This window comes from Papaver somniferum, chromosome 9 (genome assembly GCF_003573695.1).
Source record: "Papaver somniferum cultivar HN1 chromosome 9, ASM357369v1, whole genome shotgun sequence".
NCBI classification, from domain to species: Eukaryota; Viridiplantae; Streptophyta; class Magnoliopsida; order Ranunculales; family Papaveraceae; genus Papaver; species Papaver somniferum.
Window position 1 is genome coordinate 304,239 of NC_039366.1, and position 20,549 is coordinate 324,787.

Here is a 20,549-nt window from a genome sequence, read left to right on the forward strand (position 1 = left end):
AGTTTTCTTCCTATCATTCCCTCGGAAAGTTGTAAAGAAAAGGAGCAAAATGTGTGGGTAAAATACCCGACAGCCACGTGTCAGCATCTCAAGGAATAAATACGTGACAGGATGACAAGGTAGGAGCATTTAATCATCCTCTAAAAAGGAGAAATTGTCTCAGTCGATGCAACTGCACGAGCACCACATGAGTGACGCGTGTAAATAAAGGTCTAATCTGCTCAGACGGTCAAGTATAAAAAGCAGGACCGCATTTAATGAAGGATAAGAACAAGACGTGGGGAGATCTGCATCGTGACGGAAGACTCAGACGATCAATACTACTACCCATAGGTGATAGAGCACGAGGTTCTCCATACAAGAGCAGCACGAGGCGAAGGAGAGCGAGACTACTCGGAGAAAGAACCAGATTAGCCATCACGAGGGATAATATAGATCCAGTCCGAGGGAGCCAGGACGATGGAAGACAGCTCATCGAACTCGGACGATCAGACCACCACGAGTTTATTTTGCCTATAAATACCAGTCCATGTAGAAGGAGATGGACAACCTATGTAATCTTAGATGGTATTTCTACAGAGAATTCCTGAGAGAGATCTAGACAGAGAAGTGAGAAATATAGAAGAGATTTGTAACTCTTTCAAGGGTAAGACCTTATAATCAATAAGAAAACATCTTTTTTCCCGTGGACGTAGGTCTTCATGGCCGAACCACGTTATATGCGTGTGTCAATCTTTACATTTCATGTTCTTTACATCTTGTTCATAGTTGAATCTTGTATGTTTTAGTAGTTTTTAGTATTTCATTTCACTTGGATGTAGTCTTCAGAAAAGATCCAACTACAAAATTCTCCCCTTGAATCTTAGAATGCCCTCCAAGTATGTGAAGTTAGACACTGCAGAGAGGTTAACCAAGAGCTGTGGAATAAGAGAAGAGGCCACTGAATCATTGGTGTAACTATTGATAATATCTTGAGTACAATCTGGAGCAGATAAGGCCATAGCACTGCAAGTTGGTATGGAATCAGTATGAGGAAGTCTGGAAAGAGCATCAGCAGCTTTGTTATCCAACCCCTTTTTGTAATGAATTGTGTAGTCAAATCCCAAAAGCTTGATGAGCCATTTTTGTTGCAGTAAAGTGGTAATCTTCTGCTTCATAAAGTATCTGATGCTCTGCTGGTCAGTATTGATGATGAAATGGTGACCAGTGAGATAGTGTCTCCATTTGGTCACTGCATTAACCACAACCAGTAACTCCTTTTCATAAGTGGATACCCCTAAAGTCTTTGGCCCTAAGGGTTTGCTGTAGAAGGAAATTGCTCTACCATCTTGCATGAGAACAACACCAATGCCTCTAGAACATGCATCAGTTTCCACTATAAATTTTTGATGAAGTCAGGAAGGGCAAGGACAGGAGTGGTGCACATAGACTGTTTAAGGATGTTGAAAGCATCTTCAGCTGATTGATACCACAAGAAGGAATTCTTCCTCAATAAATTTGTGAGAGAATTACTTATATTACCATTTCCCTTCACAAACTTTATATAATATCCTGTGAGGCCTAAGGAACCTCTTAACTGTTTAAGAGTAGTAGGAATAGGCCAAGACTTCATACAAGCAATTTTCTCAGGATCAGCAGCCACTCCATTTGAAGTAATAATGTGTACTAAGTACTCTAGAGAGTCTTGAGAAAAACAACATTTAAAGAATTTGACAAATAACTTGTCTTCCCTGAGCAAGGAAAGAACCAAGGACAGATGTTGAACATGTTCTTGGATATTGGAGGTATAGATCAATATGTCATCAAAGAACACAAGAACAAATTTTCTCAAATAGGGACCCAATATAGAGTTCATAAGTGCCTGAAAGGTGGCAGGTGCATTTGTGAGGCCAAATGGCATAACTTTGAACTCATAGTGGCCATGATGGGTTCTGAAGGCTGTCTTATGTATATCAGGTGCATGAACCCTGATTTGGTGACACCCTTCCCTTAAATCCAACTTAGTAAATGTTCTGGCTCCATGTTATCCATCTAATAACTCATCAATTACAGGTATGGGGAACTTATCTTTGATAGTTATGGAATTTAGCTTTCTAAATTCAACACAAAACCTCCAAGTGTTGTCTTTCTTCTTCACTAGGAGAATGGGTGAAGCAAAAGGGCTATGACTATCTTGAATAATCCCATTTTTTAACATTTCTTGTACTAAGGACTTCACCACTGACTTGTGTATATATGGGCATTTATAGGGTCTGAGATTGACAGGTTGGGAATCTGGTTTAAGATTGATTTGATAGCCTAGAATTCTTGGTGGTGGTAATTGTGTTGGTTCCTCAAAAACATCAGAAAAGTTGTTGAGCAACTCCTGCATTGGTGTAGGCATTGTAGCAGGTGGATGAGTCATTGTAATAGAAAAGAATTGGCCTACTAGAGCTGGAGTATTTTTCTTGATAAATTTTTTCATAGCGTTACCACTAAGTAGCATGACTGTGGGTTTAGTAGAATTACCTTGCAGAGTTATTACTTGACCCTTGTGAAGAAAAGAAATAGATAGCTTGGCCAGATTAAAAGTGATATCACCAAGAGTTCTCAACCAATTAGCACCCAAAACTATATCACACCCTCCCAAAGGAATTAATCTTAAATCTGTAGCAAATTTTTATTGTTGTATTTTCCACTGTAGTTGTGGACAGATCCCAGTCTTAGCTCCATTGGCCACAGTGACCAACATGTGAGCAGTTGGTTGAGCTTCACAACCCAATTGAGTTGCTAGAGCAGTATCAACGAAACTATGAGTACTACCTGTGCCCACTAGGACAGTGATGCTCTTTTCTTGATGAATCCTGGGATCCTAATGGTGTCAGGATTGACATTGCCAGTAAGGGCATGGAGAGAAATCTCCATATCTGAGTCAACTAATTGGTCTTCACTAGGAGCTTGAGGAGGTGAAGGTTCCAGATCATCTACTTTATGGTCAGCTACCATCATAAATAATTGTTGGGATTTACATTTATGCCCTGGTTGGTATTTTTCATCACAATTGAAACAAAGGCCTTGTGTTCGTCTTTTACTCATTTGGTCATAAATGAGTCTTCTGATTGGGGGTACATAAGGGGTTTTAGTTGGTGGTATAGAATTTTGATGGATAGGTGTAGAAGGAGAAACACCCATTGTGGAAGGAACTATAGGTGGTCTTGGTGGTGTAAATTTTGTGTAAGTGAAGGTGGTTGGTGTTGGTTTAGATGGATTGGTTTCGGAGGTTGAGGATTGTGATGAGAGAGCAAGTTCTTGTAGTCTAGCCAAATAAAATGCTTGAGCAAGGGTGGTCGGTTTGTGCATCTGCACAGAACTCTTTAAAACATCTTTTAATCCACTAATGAAGCTCAACATAAAGTAATCTTCAGTAAGGTGAGGATTTTTACTCAACATTAACGCTTTTAGCTGCTCAAATTGCACAAAATATTCTTCAACGGAAGTAAGTTGAGATAACTTGTTAAAATAACCCACATAATTATCATGTCCAAGATCCTCAAAACGACTACAAATAGGTTCTACAAAAGCAGGCCAAGAGATGAATGTTTTACCAGTAAGGAAGTCCAGAAACCATGAATCAGATTTGCCATCCAAGTATAAAGAAGCAATTTCAGTCTTTTTCTCATCAGAAGTGGAATGGATCTGAAAAAATCTTTCACACTTGCGGATCCAGCTACGAGCACCAGAAAATCTAGGGAAGTTTAGTTTAGGAACTTTAGAGAAGGTATTGAAAGGATTCTTTCGATGGGTATTATTTGAACCTTCTTCAGAATTAGGTTCAGGTGGATCTGGTGGTGTTTTAGATATAACTTGAGTAAGTGCATTAAACATAGCCTGGTTTTCCTCAGAGATTTTAACCAAAGAAGCAAGTAAGGTATCTTGTCTTAGAGCAGCTTCCATACGCTCTGCTGCATCACAGGTGTGTAGATCTGTAAGATTCTTCATCAGTTGAGATAGTTTACGGGTGGTGGTATCTACATCTTTGATAGTTGAACCAGTCATGGCGTAGAAAAAGAGAGAGGAATCGACTGGGTGATACCAAATGTGATGTACTGAGTTATTCTATGATGTAATAGGGAAGATGAGATGGTACTCTAAGCATTCAAGTAACTCAGTACCACTGTACTTCCTTCATTAACTTAATCTTCATGATAATAATTGTGTTTCCGATACAGGTTATTAAAGAGAAAGGGGCCAGAAGAAATCCTAAGCATCACGGACTGCACGCGTGCTAGGATTGCATCCGTACAAGTAAAATTTAAAACAGAGTTAATCGAAGTAAAAACGACTAACTAATTTTACTAAAAGCTAAATACACCCCAGAATGGTTGTAGGCACTCTGGTATCATGACAATTTAACAACTGAATCTACTCATAATCGCCCGGTTAACGTTGCAGGTACTTGTTCCTTTCTTATGTTATTGGTGCACACGAGTATCTCTGTAGACACTCAATAGTAACATTTAATCGGCAGATGATCGAAAACTCAAATTATTTTTCATTGTAATCTAGTCGGGTGAATGAACAGGAAACAATATTGTATCAACATCATAACCAAAATATGGAGTTAATTGGCTAACATAAATATCCACTGCTGAAATTATGTCACTTCTCTCGGTCTAGTTCCTTAATTAATACGGAGAATATGTCGCTTCCACTAATGTTTCCAGGTCTCGTTCCTAAATTAATTGAACCAACCGATTCCAACTTTGGTTTTGGGCATTCTGGTAGCCATTGACAACAACCATGGCTCCCTTCGCGAGATCTCTATTTCTGGGAGTATATGTTTGGCTTTGGCTGCTTATCAATCATGTGTGTTACCAAACCCCGTGACTTATTGTCATTCCATGGTTGGAAACCATCTGAAAAATATGATTTAAAGTAATTTGCGAATACTATAGATCCATATTTCTAAATCAAAGGTTGAGGCTTAACATGGAATAATCCGGATGAATAACAATTGGGCTAGCTGCATATGGTGGAATGGATCATGGACGAGTGAATATGCTTACACATGCATGCATGCATGCAAGGTGCGATTAACTGATTAAGACTATTCTAAGTGAGAAATGATCGCAACTTTTCCTTATTTTGGGTGGGAGATATTAGTAGTTTAGAGCAAAGGGAATATAACAAAACCGCGTTAACATATAAAGTGTGTAAGATTCTAAAATACAAATAAGCATGAAATCGATACAGTTGTGTATATGTTCTAGCTATCTAGCTGTGTACATTATACATGGATTCTTTTTAGACTTTACTTATATTATCTTCAAGCTCGTAAGGCCCTAACCACGTGACAGTTGATTTTTAAAAAAAAATCATTTACTTGATTCCCAGAGAATATTCGTAAATGAATATAGCCTCAGCTTTTCCAGCATTATTTACACCCATATGCATGGCTACAATAGTTATCTCGCTATAAATTTGAGAAACATTCACACTGTCAAGTCACTGCTTCGCACATCTAGCTAGCTAGGTAATAACTTATGTGTAGCATCATCATGGCCTTTGGAAGTACTGGACTATCAAACGTAAGTCTGTCCTTGCAAAATTTCTGATCTACCAACATCTAATTCAAAACGAGATGACAATATATTATTTTTTACTAAAGCTAGCTTTGAAAGATGACTCTAATCGGTTTTTGTGGAGTCTGTGAGATTGTCTACAAATGAGAATTTTTGTTTACCTTAAACTTCCAAATGCGATTTCTCTTTTAACCAAATTTGTAAGTCTGTGGTTTGTTAAATATCATTGATAAGTCTCAGCCCACCTAGACCTTCAAATCTTGTTTCCGTCTTCGTCCTTTTTAGAAAAAAGAAGATCCAGAAGAGGACATGGCTACATGAGTTCTAGCTAGAGTGGTTATACGTGTATACTATAGATTAAAGCTGCTGAAGACACACAGTATATATGTTTGTGAATACATATATCTAGGAATTACCAATAGGTACTGTTATGGTAGTCTTAGTTAATGGCAGGTCCACCCACTAAAGCCCAGTAAGCATAGATCCATAATTAAAAGAAAACATGAAACTGGACCTAATATTTTAAGTCTAAGTCCTGTACACGTGCGGGACACATGTGACGTATTATCATAATTTCCAAAACACCCCGCAAGTTTTTTTAAGCTAAGAAACACGTTCATTTCTTTTTCATTCTCTCAATTTATGTTTTCAGAGAAGAGCTCTGCAAGTGAAGATTATTTGAGGTCCTTGTTCGATTCATGAGTTCGAGCTCTGCAAGTGTAATCGGTAGGTGGATTTTTTGTTCTTACGATATTAATCATCACAACGATTTTTTGTTCGAGCTCTGCAAGTTTTATTCGAAGTTTTTCCAGTTTTTTTTTTGTTCGATCCATGGTCTAATCGTTGTGGTGTTTGATTAAGATTTTGATCTCCATGTTTGATTTCTTGATTATTTACTATATCTAGATGAATAATCACGTTTTTGGTTCATTTCGTTATTAGATTTGATCTAACTAGTTCCATGTTTGATTTCTTGATTATTTACTAGATCTAGATGAATAATCACGTTTTTGGTTCATTTCGTTATTAGATTTGATTTAACTAGTTCCATTTTGTTGTTTTTAGATTTGTTTTTGTATGAAACAACAGTACGTATATCTTGTATTGACAGAAACCTAGCTTATTTTGAATGAAGAAGAAGAAGAAGATGCATCGTTATGACTTACGACAAGAAGATTTGTTGTGTTTCCATGTATGTTTTCTTATTATCTTCTTTGATTATTTTTTTCGTTTTTCTTCTATTGATTGTATTATGAAGATGAAATCGATTTTCCTGACGTTTTTTTGTTTTCAGGTTTTTTACAGTTTTTTTTTGTGTATGAATTGACAGTACATATTTGGTGTACTAATATAAAATTCTTATGATTTAAGAGGAGAATATTTGTTTTCTGTTTCCAGGTATGCTTTCTAATCATCTTGTTTGATTATTTTGTTCGGTTTTCTTCTTTTGATTTGTTTTTTTGATTGTATTCTGATAATCAAATCGATTTGATTGACGCTTTTATGGTTTTTAGGTTTGTTACAGTTGTTTTTCGTGTATGAATTGACAGTACATATATGGCGTACTGATACAAAACTCTTCTAATTTTGTTTTATTTGAAGTTTTTCCATTTTTTTTGGTTCGATCCATGAGTATGTATGTATAATACTGATAGGAAGTGATATTTGCTGTGTTTTTGCTCCTTTTTTAGTCTTACCCTTCAGTACTTATGTGAAATACTGTAATATGTCTTTCGATTCTCTTATTTTTCATAGATCTGTCACCTGTTGTTGTCATACAGTTGATTTGTAGTTCATGAATCTTCAATACATATATCGCATACTGATAGGAACTCCTTGTTATGTTTAAGGAGAAGTGAAGAAGATGCAGGCATACAGTGGAGCTGCAATAATAGGTGCTGCTGTACAACAACCCAATCTTTTTACTAAAGGTTCTTCAACTTTTTTTCCCAAGTTGGGTACTACTACTGCGGATAGATTACCTTCTCAAGTTAGGCAGACCCTGAAGTACGTTCAATAATTTATAGTGAGAAGAATCGTCAGTTTAACAGCTTGGAGCTCATTTCTTCAGAGAATTTTACATCTCGCGCAGTGATGGAAGCTGTGGGTTCTTGTATCACAAACAAGTATTCAGAAGGGCTTCATGGTAAAAGGTAAATATGGTGCTTAATGTTGTATTTTTTCCTTGTATTTGTATTGAAATGCATTTGATCATTTCATTCTGCAATGTAGGTACTATGGTGGCAATGAGTACATTGATGAGCTAGAGACACTTTGTCAACAAAGGGCTTTGGCTGCATTTCACTTAGACCCAAAGAAATGGGAGTTAATGTCCAACCTCTGTATGGTTCTCCTGCTAACTTTGAAGTTTACACTGCACTTCTCAACCCACATGACCGTATTATGGTAAGTTGAGGCCTCTTTCTCTTTCTCTCCAATTTTTTGAAATCAGTTTTGAACCCCTAAGAGAAACTGCAATGGTGCGAGTATAACCAAAGATCAAAGAGGGAAAAAAAGACCAAATTTTGGGTTTAGTCTGGTGTGTGACGCTACGGTGGAAAGACTAAATTTGGTCAGACGTACATTATACGTTCGCCTGGTGTGGGGCGTAAACTATACCAACGCCTGATTGGGGAGATTCTAAAAAAAATAAAAAAAAATGAAAGAAGTGGGGCGGAGATATAAAGCCCGCCCCATTAAAGTTGTTTTGAAAACAAAGAATGGGGCGGGGGTATAATGCCCGCCCCATATAAAATTAAAAAAAAAAAAATGGGGCGTAGACTTTGCGTACGCCCCATGTGGAGCGTAGACTATAACAACGCCTGATGTGGGGCGTGGAATATACGTCCGCCTGATGTGGGACGTAGACTATACCAACGCCTGATGTGGAGCATAGACTATACCAACACTCGACTATATTTGGGTTTAGTCTTGGTCCCAGACCAAATATACTCTCGGTTTTAGTCGTCGATCAAAATTTGATCGATAGTACGTTCCACTACGTATGTTCAAAAGATCAAATATTTGGGTTTAATCACCCACAATGGACGCTCTAAGGGATGTAATCAACTCTCCTTTCAAAATATGGGGCTGTATTAATTTGTTCATGTAAATGGCACAGGGTCTGGATCTTCCTCATGGAGGTCACTTGTCACATGGATTTATGACTCCTAAAAAACGGGTATCTGGGACTTCGATTTATTTTGAATCGATGCCCTACCGTCTTGATGAATCAACAGGTGCTGCTCTGCATTCTTATATTGTGTAATGACTATGTGGTCTATTGTTGTTCATTTATAATTCGTTGATAATTTGCATTCATTACCAAATTCACTTGCAGTCCTTATTGATTATGATATGCTTGAGAAAACTGCCACCCTCTTTCGACCAAAACTCATCATTGTTGGTGCTAGTGCTTATCCTCGTGATTTCGATTATCCTCGAATGATAAAGGTATACACATATCTTTTGATTGTCAACAGTTGTGATTCTTAGTGATCAGAGAATCATACTAGTTAACCCATTACGCACACCTAATTTCCTTTCCTGCTATGTTTCTTGAAGATTGCAGATTCTGTTGGGGCTTTTCTCATGATGGATATGGCTCACATAAGTGGTCTCGTTGTTGCATCTGTACTTGCCGACCCATTTGAATACTGTGATGTTGTAACAACCACCACTCACAAGGTACACCTAGTCCCATTCATGAAGTCTGCAAGACTGCAACTACTGACACCAACACAAGCAGCATTTGTTTTTATTGGTTTAGGCTCAAGGGTCATGTTGTTTACTATGTCTTCTGTTTCAATTTGCAGTCATTACGAGGTCCCAGAGGTGGCATGATTTTTTTCAAGAAAGATCCTGTTCTTTGGGTTGATATGGAATCTGCGATTAACAATGTTGTTTTCCCAGGGTTACAGGTAACTAAAACTGTAGCGGTTATTTGTGATTTATCATTGGTTCAACATTATAACATTTTTTAGGTTTGTTACAGTTGTTTTTCGTGTATGAATTGACAGTACATATATGGCGTACTGATACAAAACTCTTCTAATTTTGTTTTATTTGAAGTTTTTCCAATTTTTTTGGTTCGATCCATGAGTATGTATGTATAATACTGATAGGAAGTGATATTTGCTATGTTTTTGCTCCTTTTTTAGTCTTACCCTTCAGTACTTATGTGAAATACTGTAATATGTCTTTCGATTCTCTTATTTTTCATAGATCTGTCACCTGTTGTTGTCATACTGTTGATTTGTAGTTCATGAATCTTCAGTACATATATCGCATACTCATAGGAAGTGCTCCTTGTTATGTTTGATTCAGTACATATATGAAATACTGAAATAGATGCTCTTTGTTAAGTTTGATTCAGTACTGAAATTGGATATGGAGATGATCTGGAGCTGCAGTTCAGAACTTATTGCAAGAAATGACAAATTTTGAATGATAGGAACATGAGTTGTTGTTGGTTCAGATTTGCAAGCTTGTGAAATCGGTGGTGGTCTTGATGAAGTTACAAATTGGTTGTGACGTTTGAAAGAAGGTGTGTTGCAAATGGATTTGGAGGTACATAGAAGGTTGGGTTGCTACATTGTATGATCCTACAATGTATGTGATGTAATACATTTTCTAATTTATTTATCATTGATTCTTACAGATTTGTACTCTACCTGGAAGCAGTGCAGCAAATATGTACTCGAATTTGTAAGCATTCAGATATATAATCGGATTTGTAAGCAGTACGACAGATATGTACTCAGACAGATATGTACTCAAATTTGTAAGCAGTGTAGCAAATATGTACTCGAATTTTTAAGCAATGTACCAGATATGTACTCAAATTTGTAAGCAGTGTAGACACACACGTTTGGTAGTAATGGGCATTATGGACATTTCCATGTTTTAATTAATTTTGGACCTCCGAATAAAAAAAAATTTCGGTTGAACCCTATTATAAATAACTATATGGGCTAGGACCAAACAAGAAATTTTGGTACATACATACTATACTAGCTCAACCTCTTTCCTACTTTACAACCCTGTGTTCAATGCCATGTTAATGTATGTGCTTTAGAGGGAAGAGGGAAATGAGGGAATCGGGTGGCAGCACTTTTTGCATGAAAATGTGTAAAAGTTATATTCTGTCCATTAAGAAGATGAGGGAATTAGATTCCTACACCACCAACTGCTGCTTCTCTGTTTCTTCTTCTTCCTTTTTCAGTTTGTACTAGCTAGCTACTATTTTACAACCTCATCATCATTTTAATAACAGTTCAGCATTTCCATGCACGTGAGAAGTATTACCTATAATTCTGTCTAAGATACTGCTTCATACCTTTCTTTTTAATTTTGCCGTTTAGTTCACAGACAATTATTCTGTATATTACATGCTGACGCTGTGGACAACAAACTTGCATTTGGTTAGAAAAATCCGGTGACATTCTACTTCTGAGTATAGGCGAATAAAGCACCACTAAACCAAGCGTCGTAAGAATTATTGAGGGTGGCACAAACAGTGAGCTGATGTGAGCAATGGTGTTCATCTGTGAACCAATTATATAAGATATGTAGATACGTATCTCAATCAGTCAATCAGAGTAGTATAAAGCAATTACGCGCATTACCAGAAAATAAGCAAAGCCGAAATCTGCTTTTGAATAATAATTATATAAGACTACATGATTGATACCCTGGTCGGAGATATAAATATAATACAACATGCAAATTCCACCCATATTCAATTATACCCCACTGCACTACACTACGATCTTGCTCTCTTTCTCTCTGACAATTATATATTCCCTCTTGATGCTACGCACAACTAATTAGCACTCTTATTTTGTTTCTGACCGGCAAAGGATAAGCTAGTACTATGTAGGGGTAAGTAGGCTGGGTTATCCGACCGGTTGGGTATCTTGAATAACTATGATTATTCGGTACCTTACTCATAAACCATCTTATCAACAATCAAGATGGCGTTTCTTTTGAAGCATTACAATCAAGATGGTCTTCGTAAATCAACGAAATACTTAACTACATAATTACCATGCATTTGTACTTCTACTCATTGCATGCTCTCGCTATAACAAATCCAACGACTTAAACATGCATAATGTTTATTATACACTCAAGTGCTTAATGACACTAGCTGATTAACCCAATTATCATTATGCTAAGAAAGGGATATAAGTTTCTACCGTCCAAATATTTTACAATTGGATGGGAAAGGGTAATGACGATACCAGAAAACACTACACATGACAGACATATTTGGTTGGGGTATGATACTGCGAAGTGGAAGTCTAGTTGGAAGAACCAAGAGTTGTCGTTTTTTGTAGTTTTGGCGGTGGGTCTACTTTGCTGACTCCAAGGCCTAGCTAGCTACGACATGGTCGTTACTTGAAAGAAGGTTTCCATATCAATTTCTGTTAATATAGTAGTGAAGATCAATATACCTTTCAAATATGCATGCCACATTGCCATGCAACAATAGTCATGAAAAAAAGCAAACCCTTTTCAAATGAATAAGGGTGTACCAAATAAGATTGCAACAGCTATAGAACATGAATTTCATCAGGATTAGGAATGAAAAATAAGTAAATTTTGATTTTCTTATAACTAATATTTTAATTAACCTTAATTATCTAAAGAGATATGAATACAGATATAGAGTTATAAAATATTATACTCCCTCCGTTCCATTTTACTTGCTTTTATAGGGTTTCTTTTGTGTTCCAAATTATTTTGATAATTTTAATTTTTTTTTCCGATTTTCACTAATCTACCCCTGCTTTGGAATCACACCAGAGAATCAATTCTCATAGTAATCAACACAAAAACAATTACTCTATAATTTTTAAATATACCTCATGGAGGATATATACTCAATCTTGTACATCCCAAATACATAACTATGGGATTGATAATTTTCCGTATATTTTAGAAGCACAAAACTAGGTTATTTAACTCTTTAAGTAGGAATTAATATGGGTATTATTGGAAAGATTTTCCTCTCTCTGATATTTCTTAGTCCGTGAAAATTTTTACAACGTCAAGTAAATCGGAACGGAGAGAGTAGATAATATTTTTCAACAATACTCATAGTCATGTCGACTACATGAGCGAATCTAGAAGAATTTAAATGTCTGACTTTAAAACCGAGATCACACCTCCAGCAAGATTGAATTAACTTGATACAAGTTTACAGAGATCAATTTTAGGTCAATGTATATTGACCTGATGTTGACCGACTAATCATCCAATAGATAGTACACCTCCTTTACATGTGAGTACACGTAAACAACATCACCTATATGCTCCTACCAAGTAGAGCTGGCAAACGGGCGGGGCGGGGCTGGCTTGTTACGGGTTATACGGGTACGGGTTAACACGGTCCCAAGCTTGCGGGTCGCTATTCTTCACGGATCGTCATTTCTTCAACCCGCGCCCGTAAAGGGTAAAGCTTGCGGGCTCACGGGTTAGCTGGTTTCTGGAGAGTCAACTCAGGTCAACGTCAGTCAAGGGGTCAAGTGGGAGAGAGTCAGTTGGTGTTAGTCGGCTGAATCCCCGATTTAGTGTACCGAGTCGCACCTGAACTGAATTCGGCAGAATTCAGTCTGTTTCTGGCTACTTTCCGGCTGTTTTTTAACAGCTCTTCCTTGCAATCATTCAACATCCTAAACATACATCTAGTTCACAGTTCAATCCATTAACAGACTCAATCACTCCCTTCTCATCTTCCAAAACCCTCTTCAATCTATTGCACATGCACTTGCTGTTTCTTCTCAGTTCTTCTTCACTAAATCGAACACAACCCATGTCTCAACATATACCAACTCCTTCCCCTCCTTTCATGATTTCTCTGAAAACTCGAATTTCACTATCTCAGCTCACCTTAATCCATTAACAGTAATTTCATAACACCACAGATCCATTTCTTCAAAATTCTTCGATAACTGTTGAAACCCATCTCCAATTTCTTCAACAATAGATACCCATCACAAATAACAAAAGATTCAAAGATCGAATCGTAATTTCGTTCTTCTTCTTGTTGTGAATCTCAAACCCTTGATAGCAGCATCTCCTACATTATTACCAATTTCTTCTTTTGTTCTTCGTATGACGACCTTCATCCCTGATTTCTTAAGCAGCACCGCCAATTTCTTCTGGAGCCATTTTTTTTTAAAACATTGAGCAGCTATTATTTTGTCTGTCAGGAAAAAAAGAAGAAGAAAGGAGAAAAAGAAGAAGACTACCGCTAGGGTTTTCTTTTTTATATGAGTGGGGACAAGTAACGCAGTAACATTACATTACACACGTTATACAGAGGGGACTGGACACGCACGGCGTAATATAGGGAATGAAATTGCGGGTTAACGGGTGAACTTGCGGGTATCACGTGACGGGACGGGTTTACCCGTTTTTCTACAAGCCACTATTTCTCTAACCCTAACCCAATTTGTTTATAACCCAGCCAAGCCGGGTTAGGGTTTTTACGGGCCAGGTACGGGTTTATCCGCGAGTTTCGGCTTGTTTGCCGGCTCTACTACCAAGTAAACAAAAAAGGACAAAGTTTCAAAGTTAGTGGACCCAGGGGTAAATTAGTCATAAAAGAGTTTGAAAATGAGAAGAGAGACATATACTGCAAAAAACTAGGAAAAATAAAGCAAAGTCATCACCTTGAAGAAATCTTTGTTTGGGAATACCACCATGACCATGCAGCTGCAAAGAGAGAATAGACGCGCCAATCCCATCATCAAAAGAATTGTAAAGAACCTTCTTTCTTTCACTCCATTCAAACCCTTGGATACTCCTGCTAGATAGATTGTTCATCCAATGGACTTTAATCAACACTTCAATAGTAACTAAAAGAAGAAAATGAAGTTTAACCTTTCCCCAAAGAAAAACAAAAAGAAAAATGAGATTTAAGTAGAAGAAAGTAATTGGGGTTCAAAAATTAATCCCTTGTTCTTTTTGTACCTTTCAATTTTTATGAACTTTGTTGAATGAATTTGTTTTAAATGACAAAGGTAGTTTTGTGGGTTTTTGAGTATGTTTAAAAGTGATAATTAGACATTCAAACTCAATAATTTTTAGTTTTTCCTTTTAAATCTCAAACATCACCTTGAGATGACTATTATAATGCAAGCTCTTAGAATAATCTCTCTTACCTGGTGTCCAATATTTGAGTTGGTCAGATTCTTAGTAGTTGTATCAAGATATGTAAGGTTCACATCCTTACTGTTTTACCTGATGTTTGGAAATATCTATTAGTCACCAAATTCAGATCGTGATACCAATGCCCAAGAATATTACTACTATCTCATTTGATGAGATACTTATTTTCACTAAGAACTGGAATTCTAAACACGGCAGAAAATTATATAAAAACGAAAAATTATATAAAAACAAATTCGGTACAAGTAAAGAAACAACAGATGAGAAGCTGAATTGGTCCCTTCAAAAAGAAAACACCCGCCCACGTGCTTGTGCTTATTCGACCCCATGGGAAAAATATTGGAATCTCACTTTCTGCACTCACCTATCACTGCTAAGCCAAAACACTTACCAAGTGTTAAACAGACCAAAAAATCTCTTGGAATCATGCATCTCTAAGATCTTCTCTTTGCATTATTTTTTGTGTTTTTAACGATGATTTTGTATGTTTGCTGTCTTTTTGCCATCCAAACTTTACACGTATAGAGGTTTTCTCATACTATACTGGATGACATGAACAAAGAAAACCACTAAGAAACCTAACAAATAAGCTTTAGAGAGTTTATCAGCTGTAGCTAGTAGTGATGAAACAGAGAAGCAGCAGTAGTACTGCATCAAAAACAAAACCTTTGATGCTAAGGAACTTGTTTGGCCCCTCCATCCTCTAACTCCTTCATGTCATGATCATTCAAACCCTAATGAAATTAAAAAAAAAAACAAAAAGAAATGGGAGAGAATGAAAGATAAATAAATAAAAACCCTTTGCTGCTTTATTTCTCCATCACCACCTTCTTTTCTTTCTCTTCTCTTCTGCAATTCTATCTCTCTAGTCTCTACTACTACTTGTGTTGAACATTCTCTACATAAAAAAAGAAAAGAACAAACCCCATTAAAAACTTTATACAAAAGAGAAAGAAAGAAAGAAAGATCATCACAACAAATTAGAGCCATGGTTTTCACATCTATTCCAGTCTATTTGGATCCACCCAACTGGCAACAACAGGTATATTGTTTTAGTTTTCTTTCTTCAAAAATCTTAAAGATCTAATCCAGATATTCTTCTTATTATCTTCTTCGTCTTCTTGATAATGAATATACCACATATTTCATTCCTTTTCTTTAGTTCTAATTATCTTTGTTATTTTTTGTTTGCTCTACTGGCTTTATTATTTCACAGATACCAAATAATAATCAACAAGGAATTGGTATTGATCAGCAGCAGCAGCAGCAGCTTCAGCAACAACAACAGCAGCATCATAGTCAAAATCATTCGCAACTTATTCAACCTCCATTACAATTACAAACTGCGGCTCCGGTGGGTGGTACTGGTGGTGTCGGTGCAAGCTCGATTAGGCCTGGCTCAATGGCCGATCGAGCTAGACAAGCTAAGCTTCCACAACCAGAGCAACAACTAAAATGCCCACGGTGTGATTCGAGTAATACAAAGTTTTGTTACTTCAATAATTATAGCCTAACTCAACCTCGTCACTTCTGTAAGACATGTCGACGGTATTGGACTAGAGGTGGAGCGTTGAGAAATGTTCCGGTTGGTGGAGGCTGTAGGAGAAATAAGAGAAGCAAAAGTACCAGTTCGAAATCACCGGGAAATAGTGAACAACGTCAAAGCCATAGTTCTACTACAAGTAGTTCCATCCCATCAAATAGTACTAATTTGAATACTAACGATAACAATCTTTTCAGTCATCATATGATGAGTACTACTCCTCAATCTCAACCGCGGCCCCAAATACCCTTCATGAGCTCTTTACACCATTTTACGGATCATTATGGTAGTGCACCTGGTTTGGGTTTGAATTTTAGTGGGATTCAGACACCGTCCTCGGGCCAACATGGTGGCGCCATGGGTACCATTATGGATTTTCAGATGGGAAATAGTTCAAGTGGTGGTAGTGCTAACATTTTATCGAGTACGGGAGGTATTGAGCAATGGAGACTTCAGCAAATGCAGCAATTTCCTTTCTTAGGTGGTTTGGAACCACCACAGTCGGGCATGTATCCATACCAAGGTGTTGTCGAAAATATGAGTCAAATTATGAGAACTGGTAGACCAACCGGTTCCCTTGCTAGTTCAGTGAAAATGGAAGAAAATCAAGCAGCAGGGTTGAATTTATCAAGACAATTTATGGGTGATACAACGAATGCTAATAGCAATAGCAATAGTCAAGGAAATGACAACCAATATAATTGGGGAAGTGGTGGTGGTGGTGGCGCTGGAACTGCTGCATGGACAGATCTTTCTGGTTTCACTTCATCTTCCACAACTCATCTCGTGTAGTTTTTAGACACTTCTTGTTTAGTCGACTTAACCAAGAACTCAACTATATATCTACCTACTTGGAATCAATTAACCTTCAAGAAGATTCAATGGCGCCATATGGGATACATATCAATCGGTTTTATACAAGTGATCAAGTGAATTACTACTTCTAGAGGTAATGGTATAGGCTTCTTTGTTTTCATCAATTTGCTGCTTTTTTTTTATCAATTTTTTTTTTCCGGGTGTATTCTATGAACGTGTTTACAAAAATGGGGGTGTATGATTAGTTAAAACAAAGTACGTAGTTGTTAGAAATGAATCGATCATCCAAAGAAGTGTATTAATGCTAATGATTATGCATCTCATGAGGGAGTTCATCGTTCAACGGTTCAAGTTAAAGTAATTAACTGCATTCCATTTGTTTTGCATTACCGATGGGATCGATATCCATTTCGATTGTGTTGCAAAACCAATTTAAATACTTATTTTTGATATTGAGATCAGCAAACTAGCATTAAGGCATATTTATGTGTGTTCAAAATGGTGGCTTTTGTGATTCTTTCAATGGTTTCTAAGAGTAGTATATATCTTATGTTTTTCTTAGAAAGCTGAACACCCTGTCATTATGTTGAATTGTTTTGAGGTCTTTAAGATATAATTCCTCATGAATGTGCAAAGTAAGTTTTCGGCTTTCTCGATCTTCGTCAAAAGAAAACTCTGATCATGGAGGAATAATTCATTAATCAGTTCATTCTATGACATGAATTTTTGGCTGGTGTATATAAGGGTTTGCAATAGCATAGAGCAATTAGCACTTGTATGTGTATTTATATTATATAAGAAACTAATGTTGAATGTTGAAAGGTAGTTTCAAATGTTATTCCCATCAGTAAGTCAAGATTACTGCTGCAATCATTTAGCTTAATAAATCGACAGTTATGCATATACACTCTACTGCTTTGGACATAGTTTTAGAAAGATTTCATTGTTAAGAATGTAAAAGTACTGCAATTATGGGCTCAACAAACAGAGATGCATGATTGTGTAGTGATGTGTGACTAATATTGAGGTCGGTCGAGTACCTAACGTTCTTCATCCTGGGTCTAGTTAGCTAGCTATGTTTTCGTTTTATCAATCATTTACACATTTTTTGGTTTTTCGTCAACATTCATGCATCCATCATTTTGAATAAGATGTTAAGATTTTTCTGGTATGTATATAGTCAGTGACCCAAGAATATATAGCCCTACATCACTAGAAAATTGCATGAGTTTTCGCCAAACAATGGACCATTTTTATCCGCTTCCAAGGAAAGGATTGCCCAAGGTATATCCAGCGCGCCTAAGACACACATATATGCATTGTAGGGGCGTATGAGAGTAGTTAATTAATTAAATCACCTCTGGTCCTCTGTAGGGACCAATATATGCAGTCAAGTAACTCTCTTTAGTGCTCTTTTTCACTCAATCAGTGATAGCAGATATCGAGAAATCATTAGAAGTTATTGTATGGCCGGTCGCAGATTGCACAATAAGCATACATACTCGAGTACTAAAGCAATCAGTATTCCAATTCCAAGTCATGATCCCCAAAATTATGGCATGAAAATATGTATACAAGAATTTAAAACTAATCAAAAGAAGTGTTTTGAAATCATCATGGATTGGTGCTTTTCTTCTTCACTTGTTAGAGAAGTCTGACCAGCTAGTAAGAATAAGGTAAAAAAGAAGAAGAACAAGGACAGTGGCACAGAAATCCATGCTATGACTGTGTTGATGCCTCAGATTTTGTTTTTCTTTGGATACGCGTGACATTATATATGCCTCAGTTCAGCTGTATAGAGTACTGTTGCATGCAGCAACAGCAGCTTTCTCTTTTACTAAAGTTGTGTCTTCTCTCCTCTCCGTCCTACTGTAGTTTTGCTTCTTTTATCATCTAAAAGAAGGAAAAGAAGAACCTTAGATTAGATGCTAATTTCCATATATACTCTACTTTCTTCTTCTTCTCACACATATTTCTGAGTCCAGTCAGAGTTAGTCAGTTATTCATCACGTTCTCACACGTGTTCCCCAATCATAGATTCCAAAACGTTTTATTAAATTAATGAAATGTTGGGGCAATGGCCAATGAGCAACACAACACACCTAAAACACTGATTGGTGTTTGGATACCGATCATACGGTCGCAAAAATTTACAGGGGTTAGTCCTCGAGTGATTTCGGGGGAGTTGAGTGTATTTTAAATCTCACGGATTTTGAGAGAGTTTGAGAGAGTGTAGGGAGTTTGAGAGAGTTTTGTGTTTTTGAGTTCAGGGAGTTTGGGGGAGTGTAGGGAGTTTGAGAGAGTTTATTAGAGGGAGTTTGGGGGAGTTTGAGAGAGTTCACTCCTAACTCATTCTCTTTTAAGAAACAATAAACCCTTATTTGCAAATAACATTGATCTTTAATCAAAAGAAAAAAATAAATGAAAATGATCATATCTCTGTATCAATAGTATGTTATTTTGTGCAACGAGATAATTTTTTTTCCTTCAATTTAACGGTCTCTATACAATTCTAACACCCTTTGTTCACGAACATTTTCCCACATATCATCCGCTATACTCTTTCTCCATGCATTAGCTTCTTGACGTTGTTGTTCTTGAGTTTGTTGTGTCAAAATTTCATCGTCATTTACAAGCGTTGATGGATGGCTATCTTCCTCTTCCTCGACCGGAAACTCATCTGAACGGCATTCTTTTCGTAAGAAGTTGTGTAGGCCTGCACAAGCTGTCATTATCTCCGCTTGCACCTGATACGGAAATGGAGGTTGAGACTTAAAGATCAAGAAACGAGACTTCACAACACCAAGAAATCTTTCAACTACATTCCTCAAAGAAGCATGACGCATGTTAAATAATTCTTCAGCCTTTTTCGCATGATTACCCGTACCAGAAAATTCTTTCAAATGATAATGTTGGCCACGAAATGGTGTTAAACAATATCGTCGGTTTGCAAACCCACCATCCCCCAAGTAATATTTACCTGAATAAAACACAAAAAGAAAACTTCGTCAAGTAGAACTCGAATATAACTTAACCAAAAAACTCAAAACTTCACATTAGATAAAAGTAAAATTACCTTGCGGTATTTTCAGTCCATTTCTTTTTGTCATTGCGTCGTTAAGTATTTTCGAATCATGAGCAGACCCTTCCTATCCACTGAGCACGTATATGAACTCCAAGTCGAAGTTGCAAACCGCTAACACATTTTGAGATGTAATTCCATGTCGATTCCGATAAACCGCTGCATTTCTTTTCTCTACCATTGCTGGGATATGTGTACCGTCCATAGCTCCAATGCAATCCTTAAAGTAAGGATAAAATCGTGTACTCTCACGAATTTTAAATGGAGTTGCACTTGTTGGCTTAGACATCATCCTCGAAGCTATAGAATTTAAAGCTCGCAACACCCTGTTGAAGTTTTTACTAACTATCCACCGAGAGCGGCCAAA

The 20,549-nt window shown here is 37.0% G+C and overlaps 1 protein-coding gene and 1 pseudogene across 1 annotated transcript; both read left to right on the plus strand.

The window, feature by feature from the left end:
• Positions 1–4,114: 4,114 nt before the first annotated feature.
• Positions 4,115–9,475, plus strand: LOC113309854 (annotated as a pseudogene).
• Positions 9,476–15,323: 5,848 nt separating this feature from the next.
• On the plus strand, positions 15,324–17,480 carry LOC113313706 (dof zinc finger protein DOF2.4-like). The gene is made up of 2 exons (XM_026562502.1): positions 15,324–15,783; positions 15,958–17,480. Exons 1-2 carry the CDS (start codon positions 15,730–15,732, stop codon positions 17,074–17,076), a joined length of 1,173 nt encoding a protein of 390 aa, XP_026418287.1. The 5' UTR covers positions 15,324–15,729; the 3' UTR covers positions 17,077–17,480.
• The last annotated feature ends 3,069 nt before the right edge of the window (positions 17,481–20,549 follow it).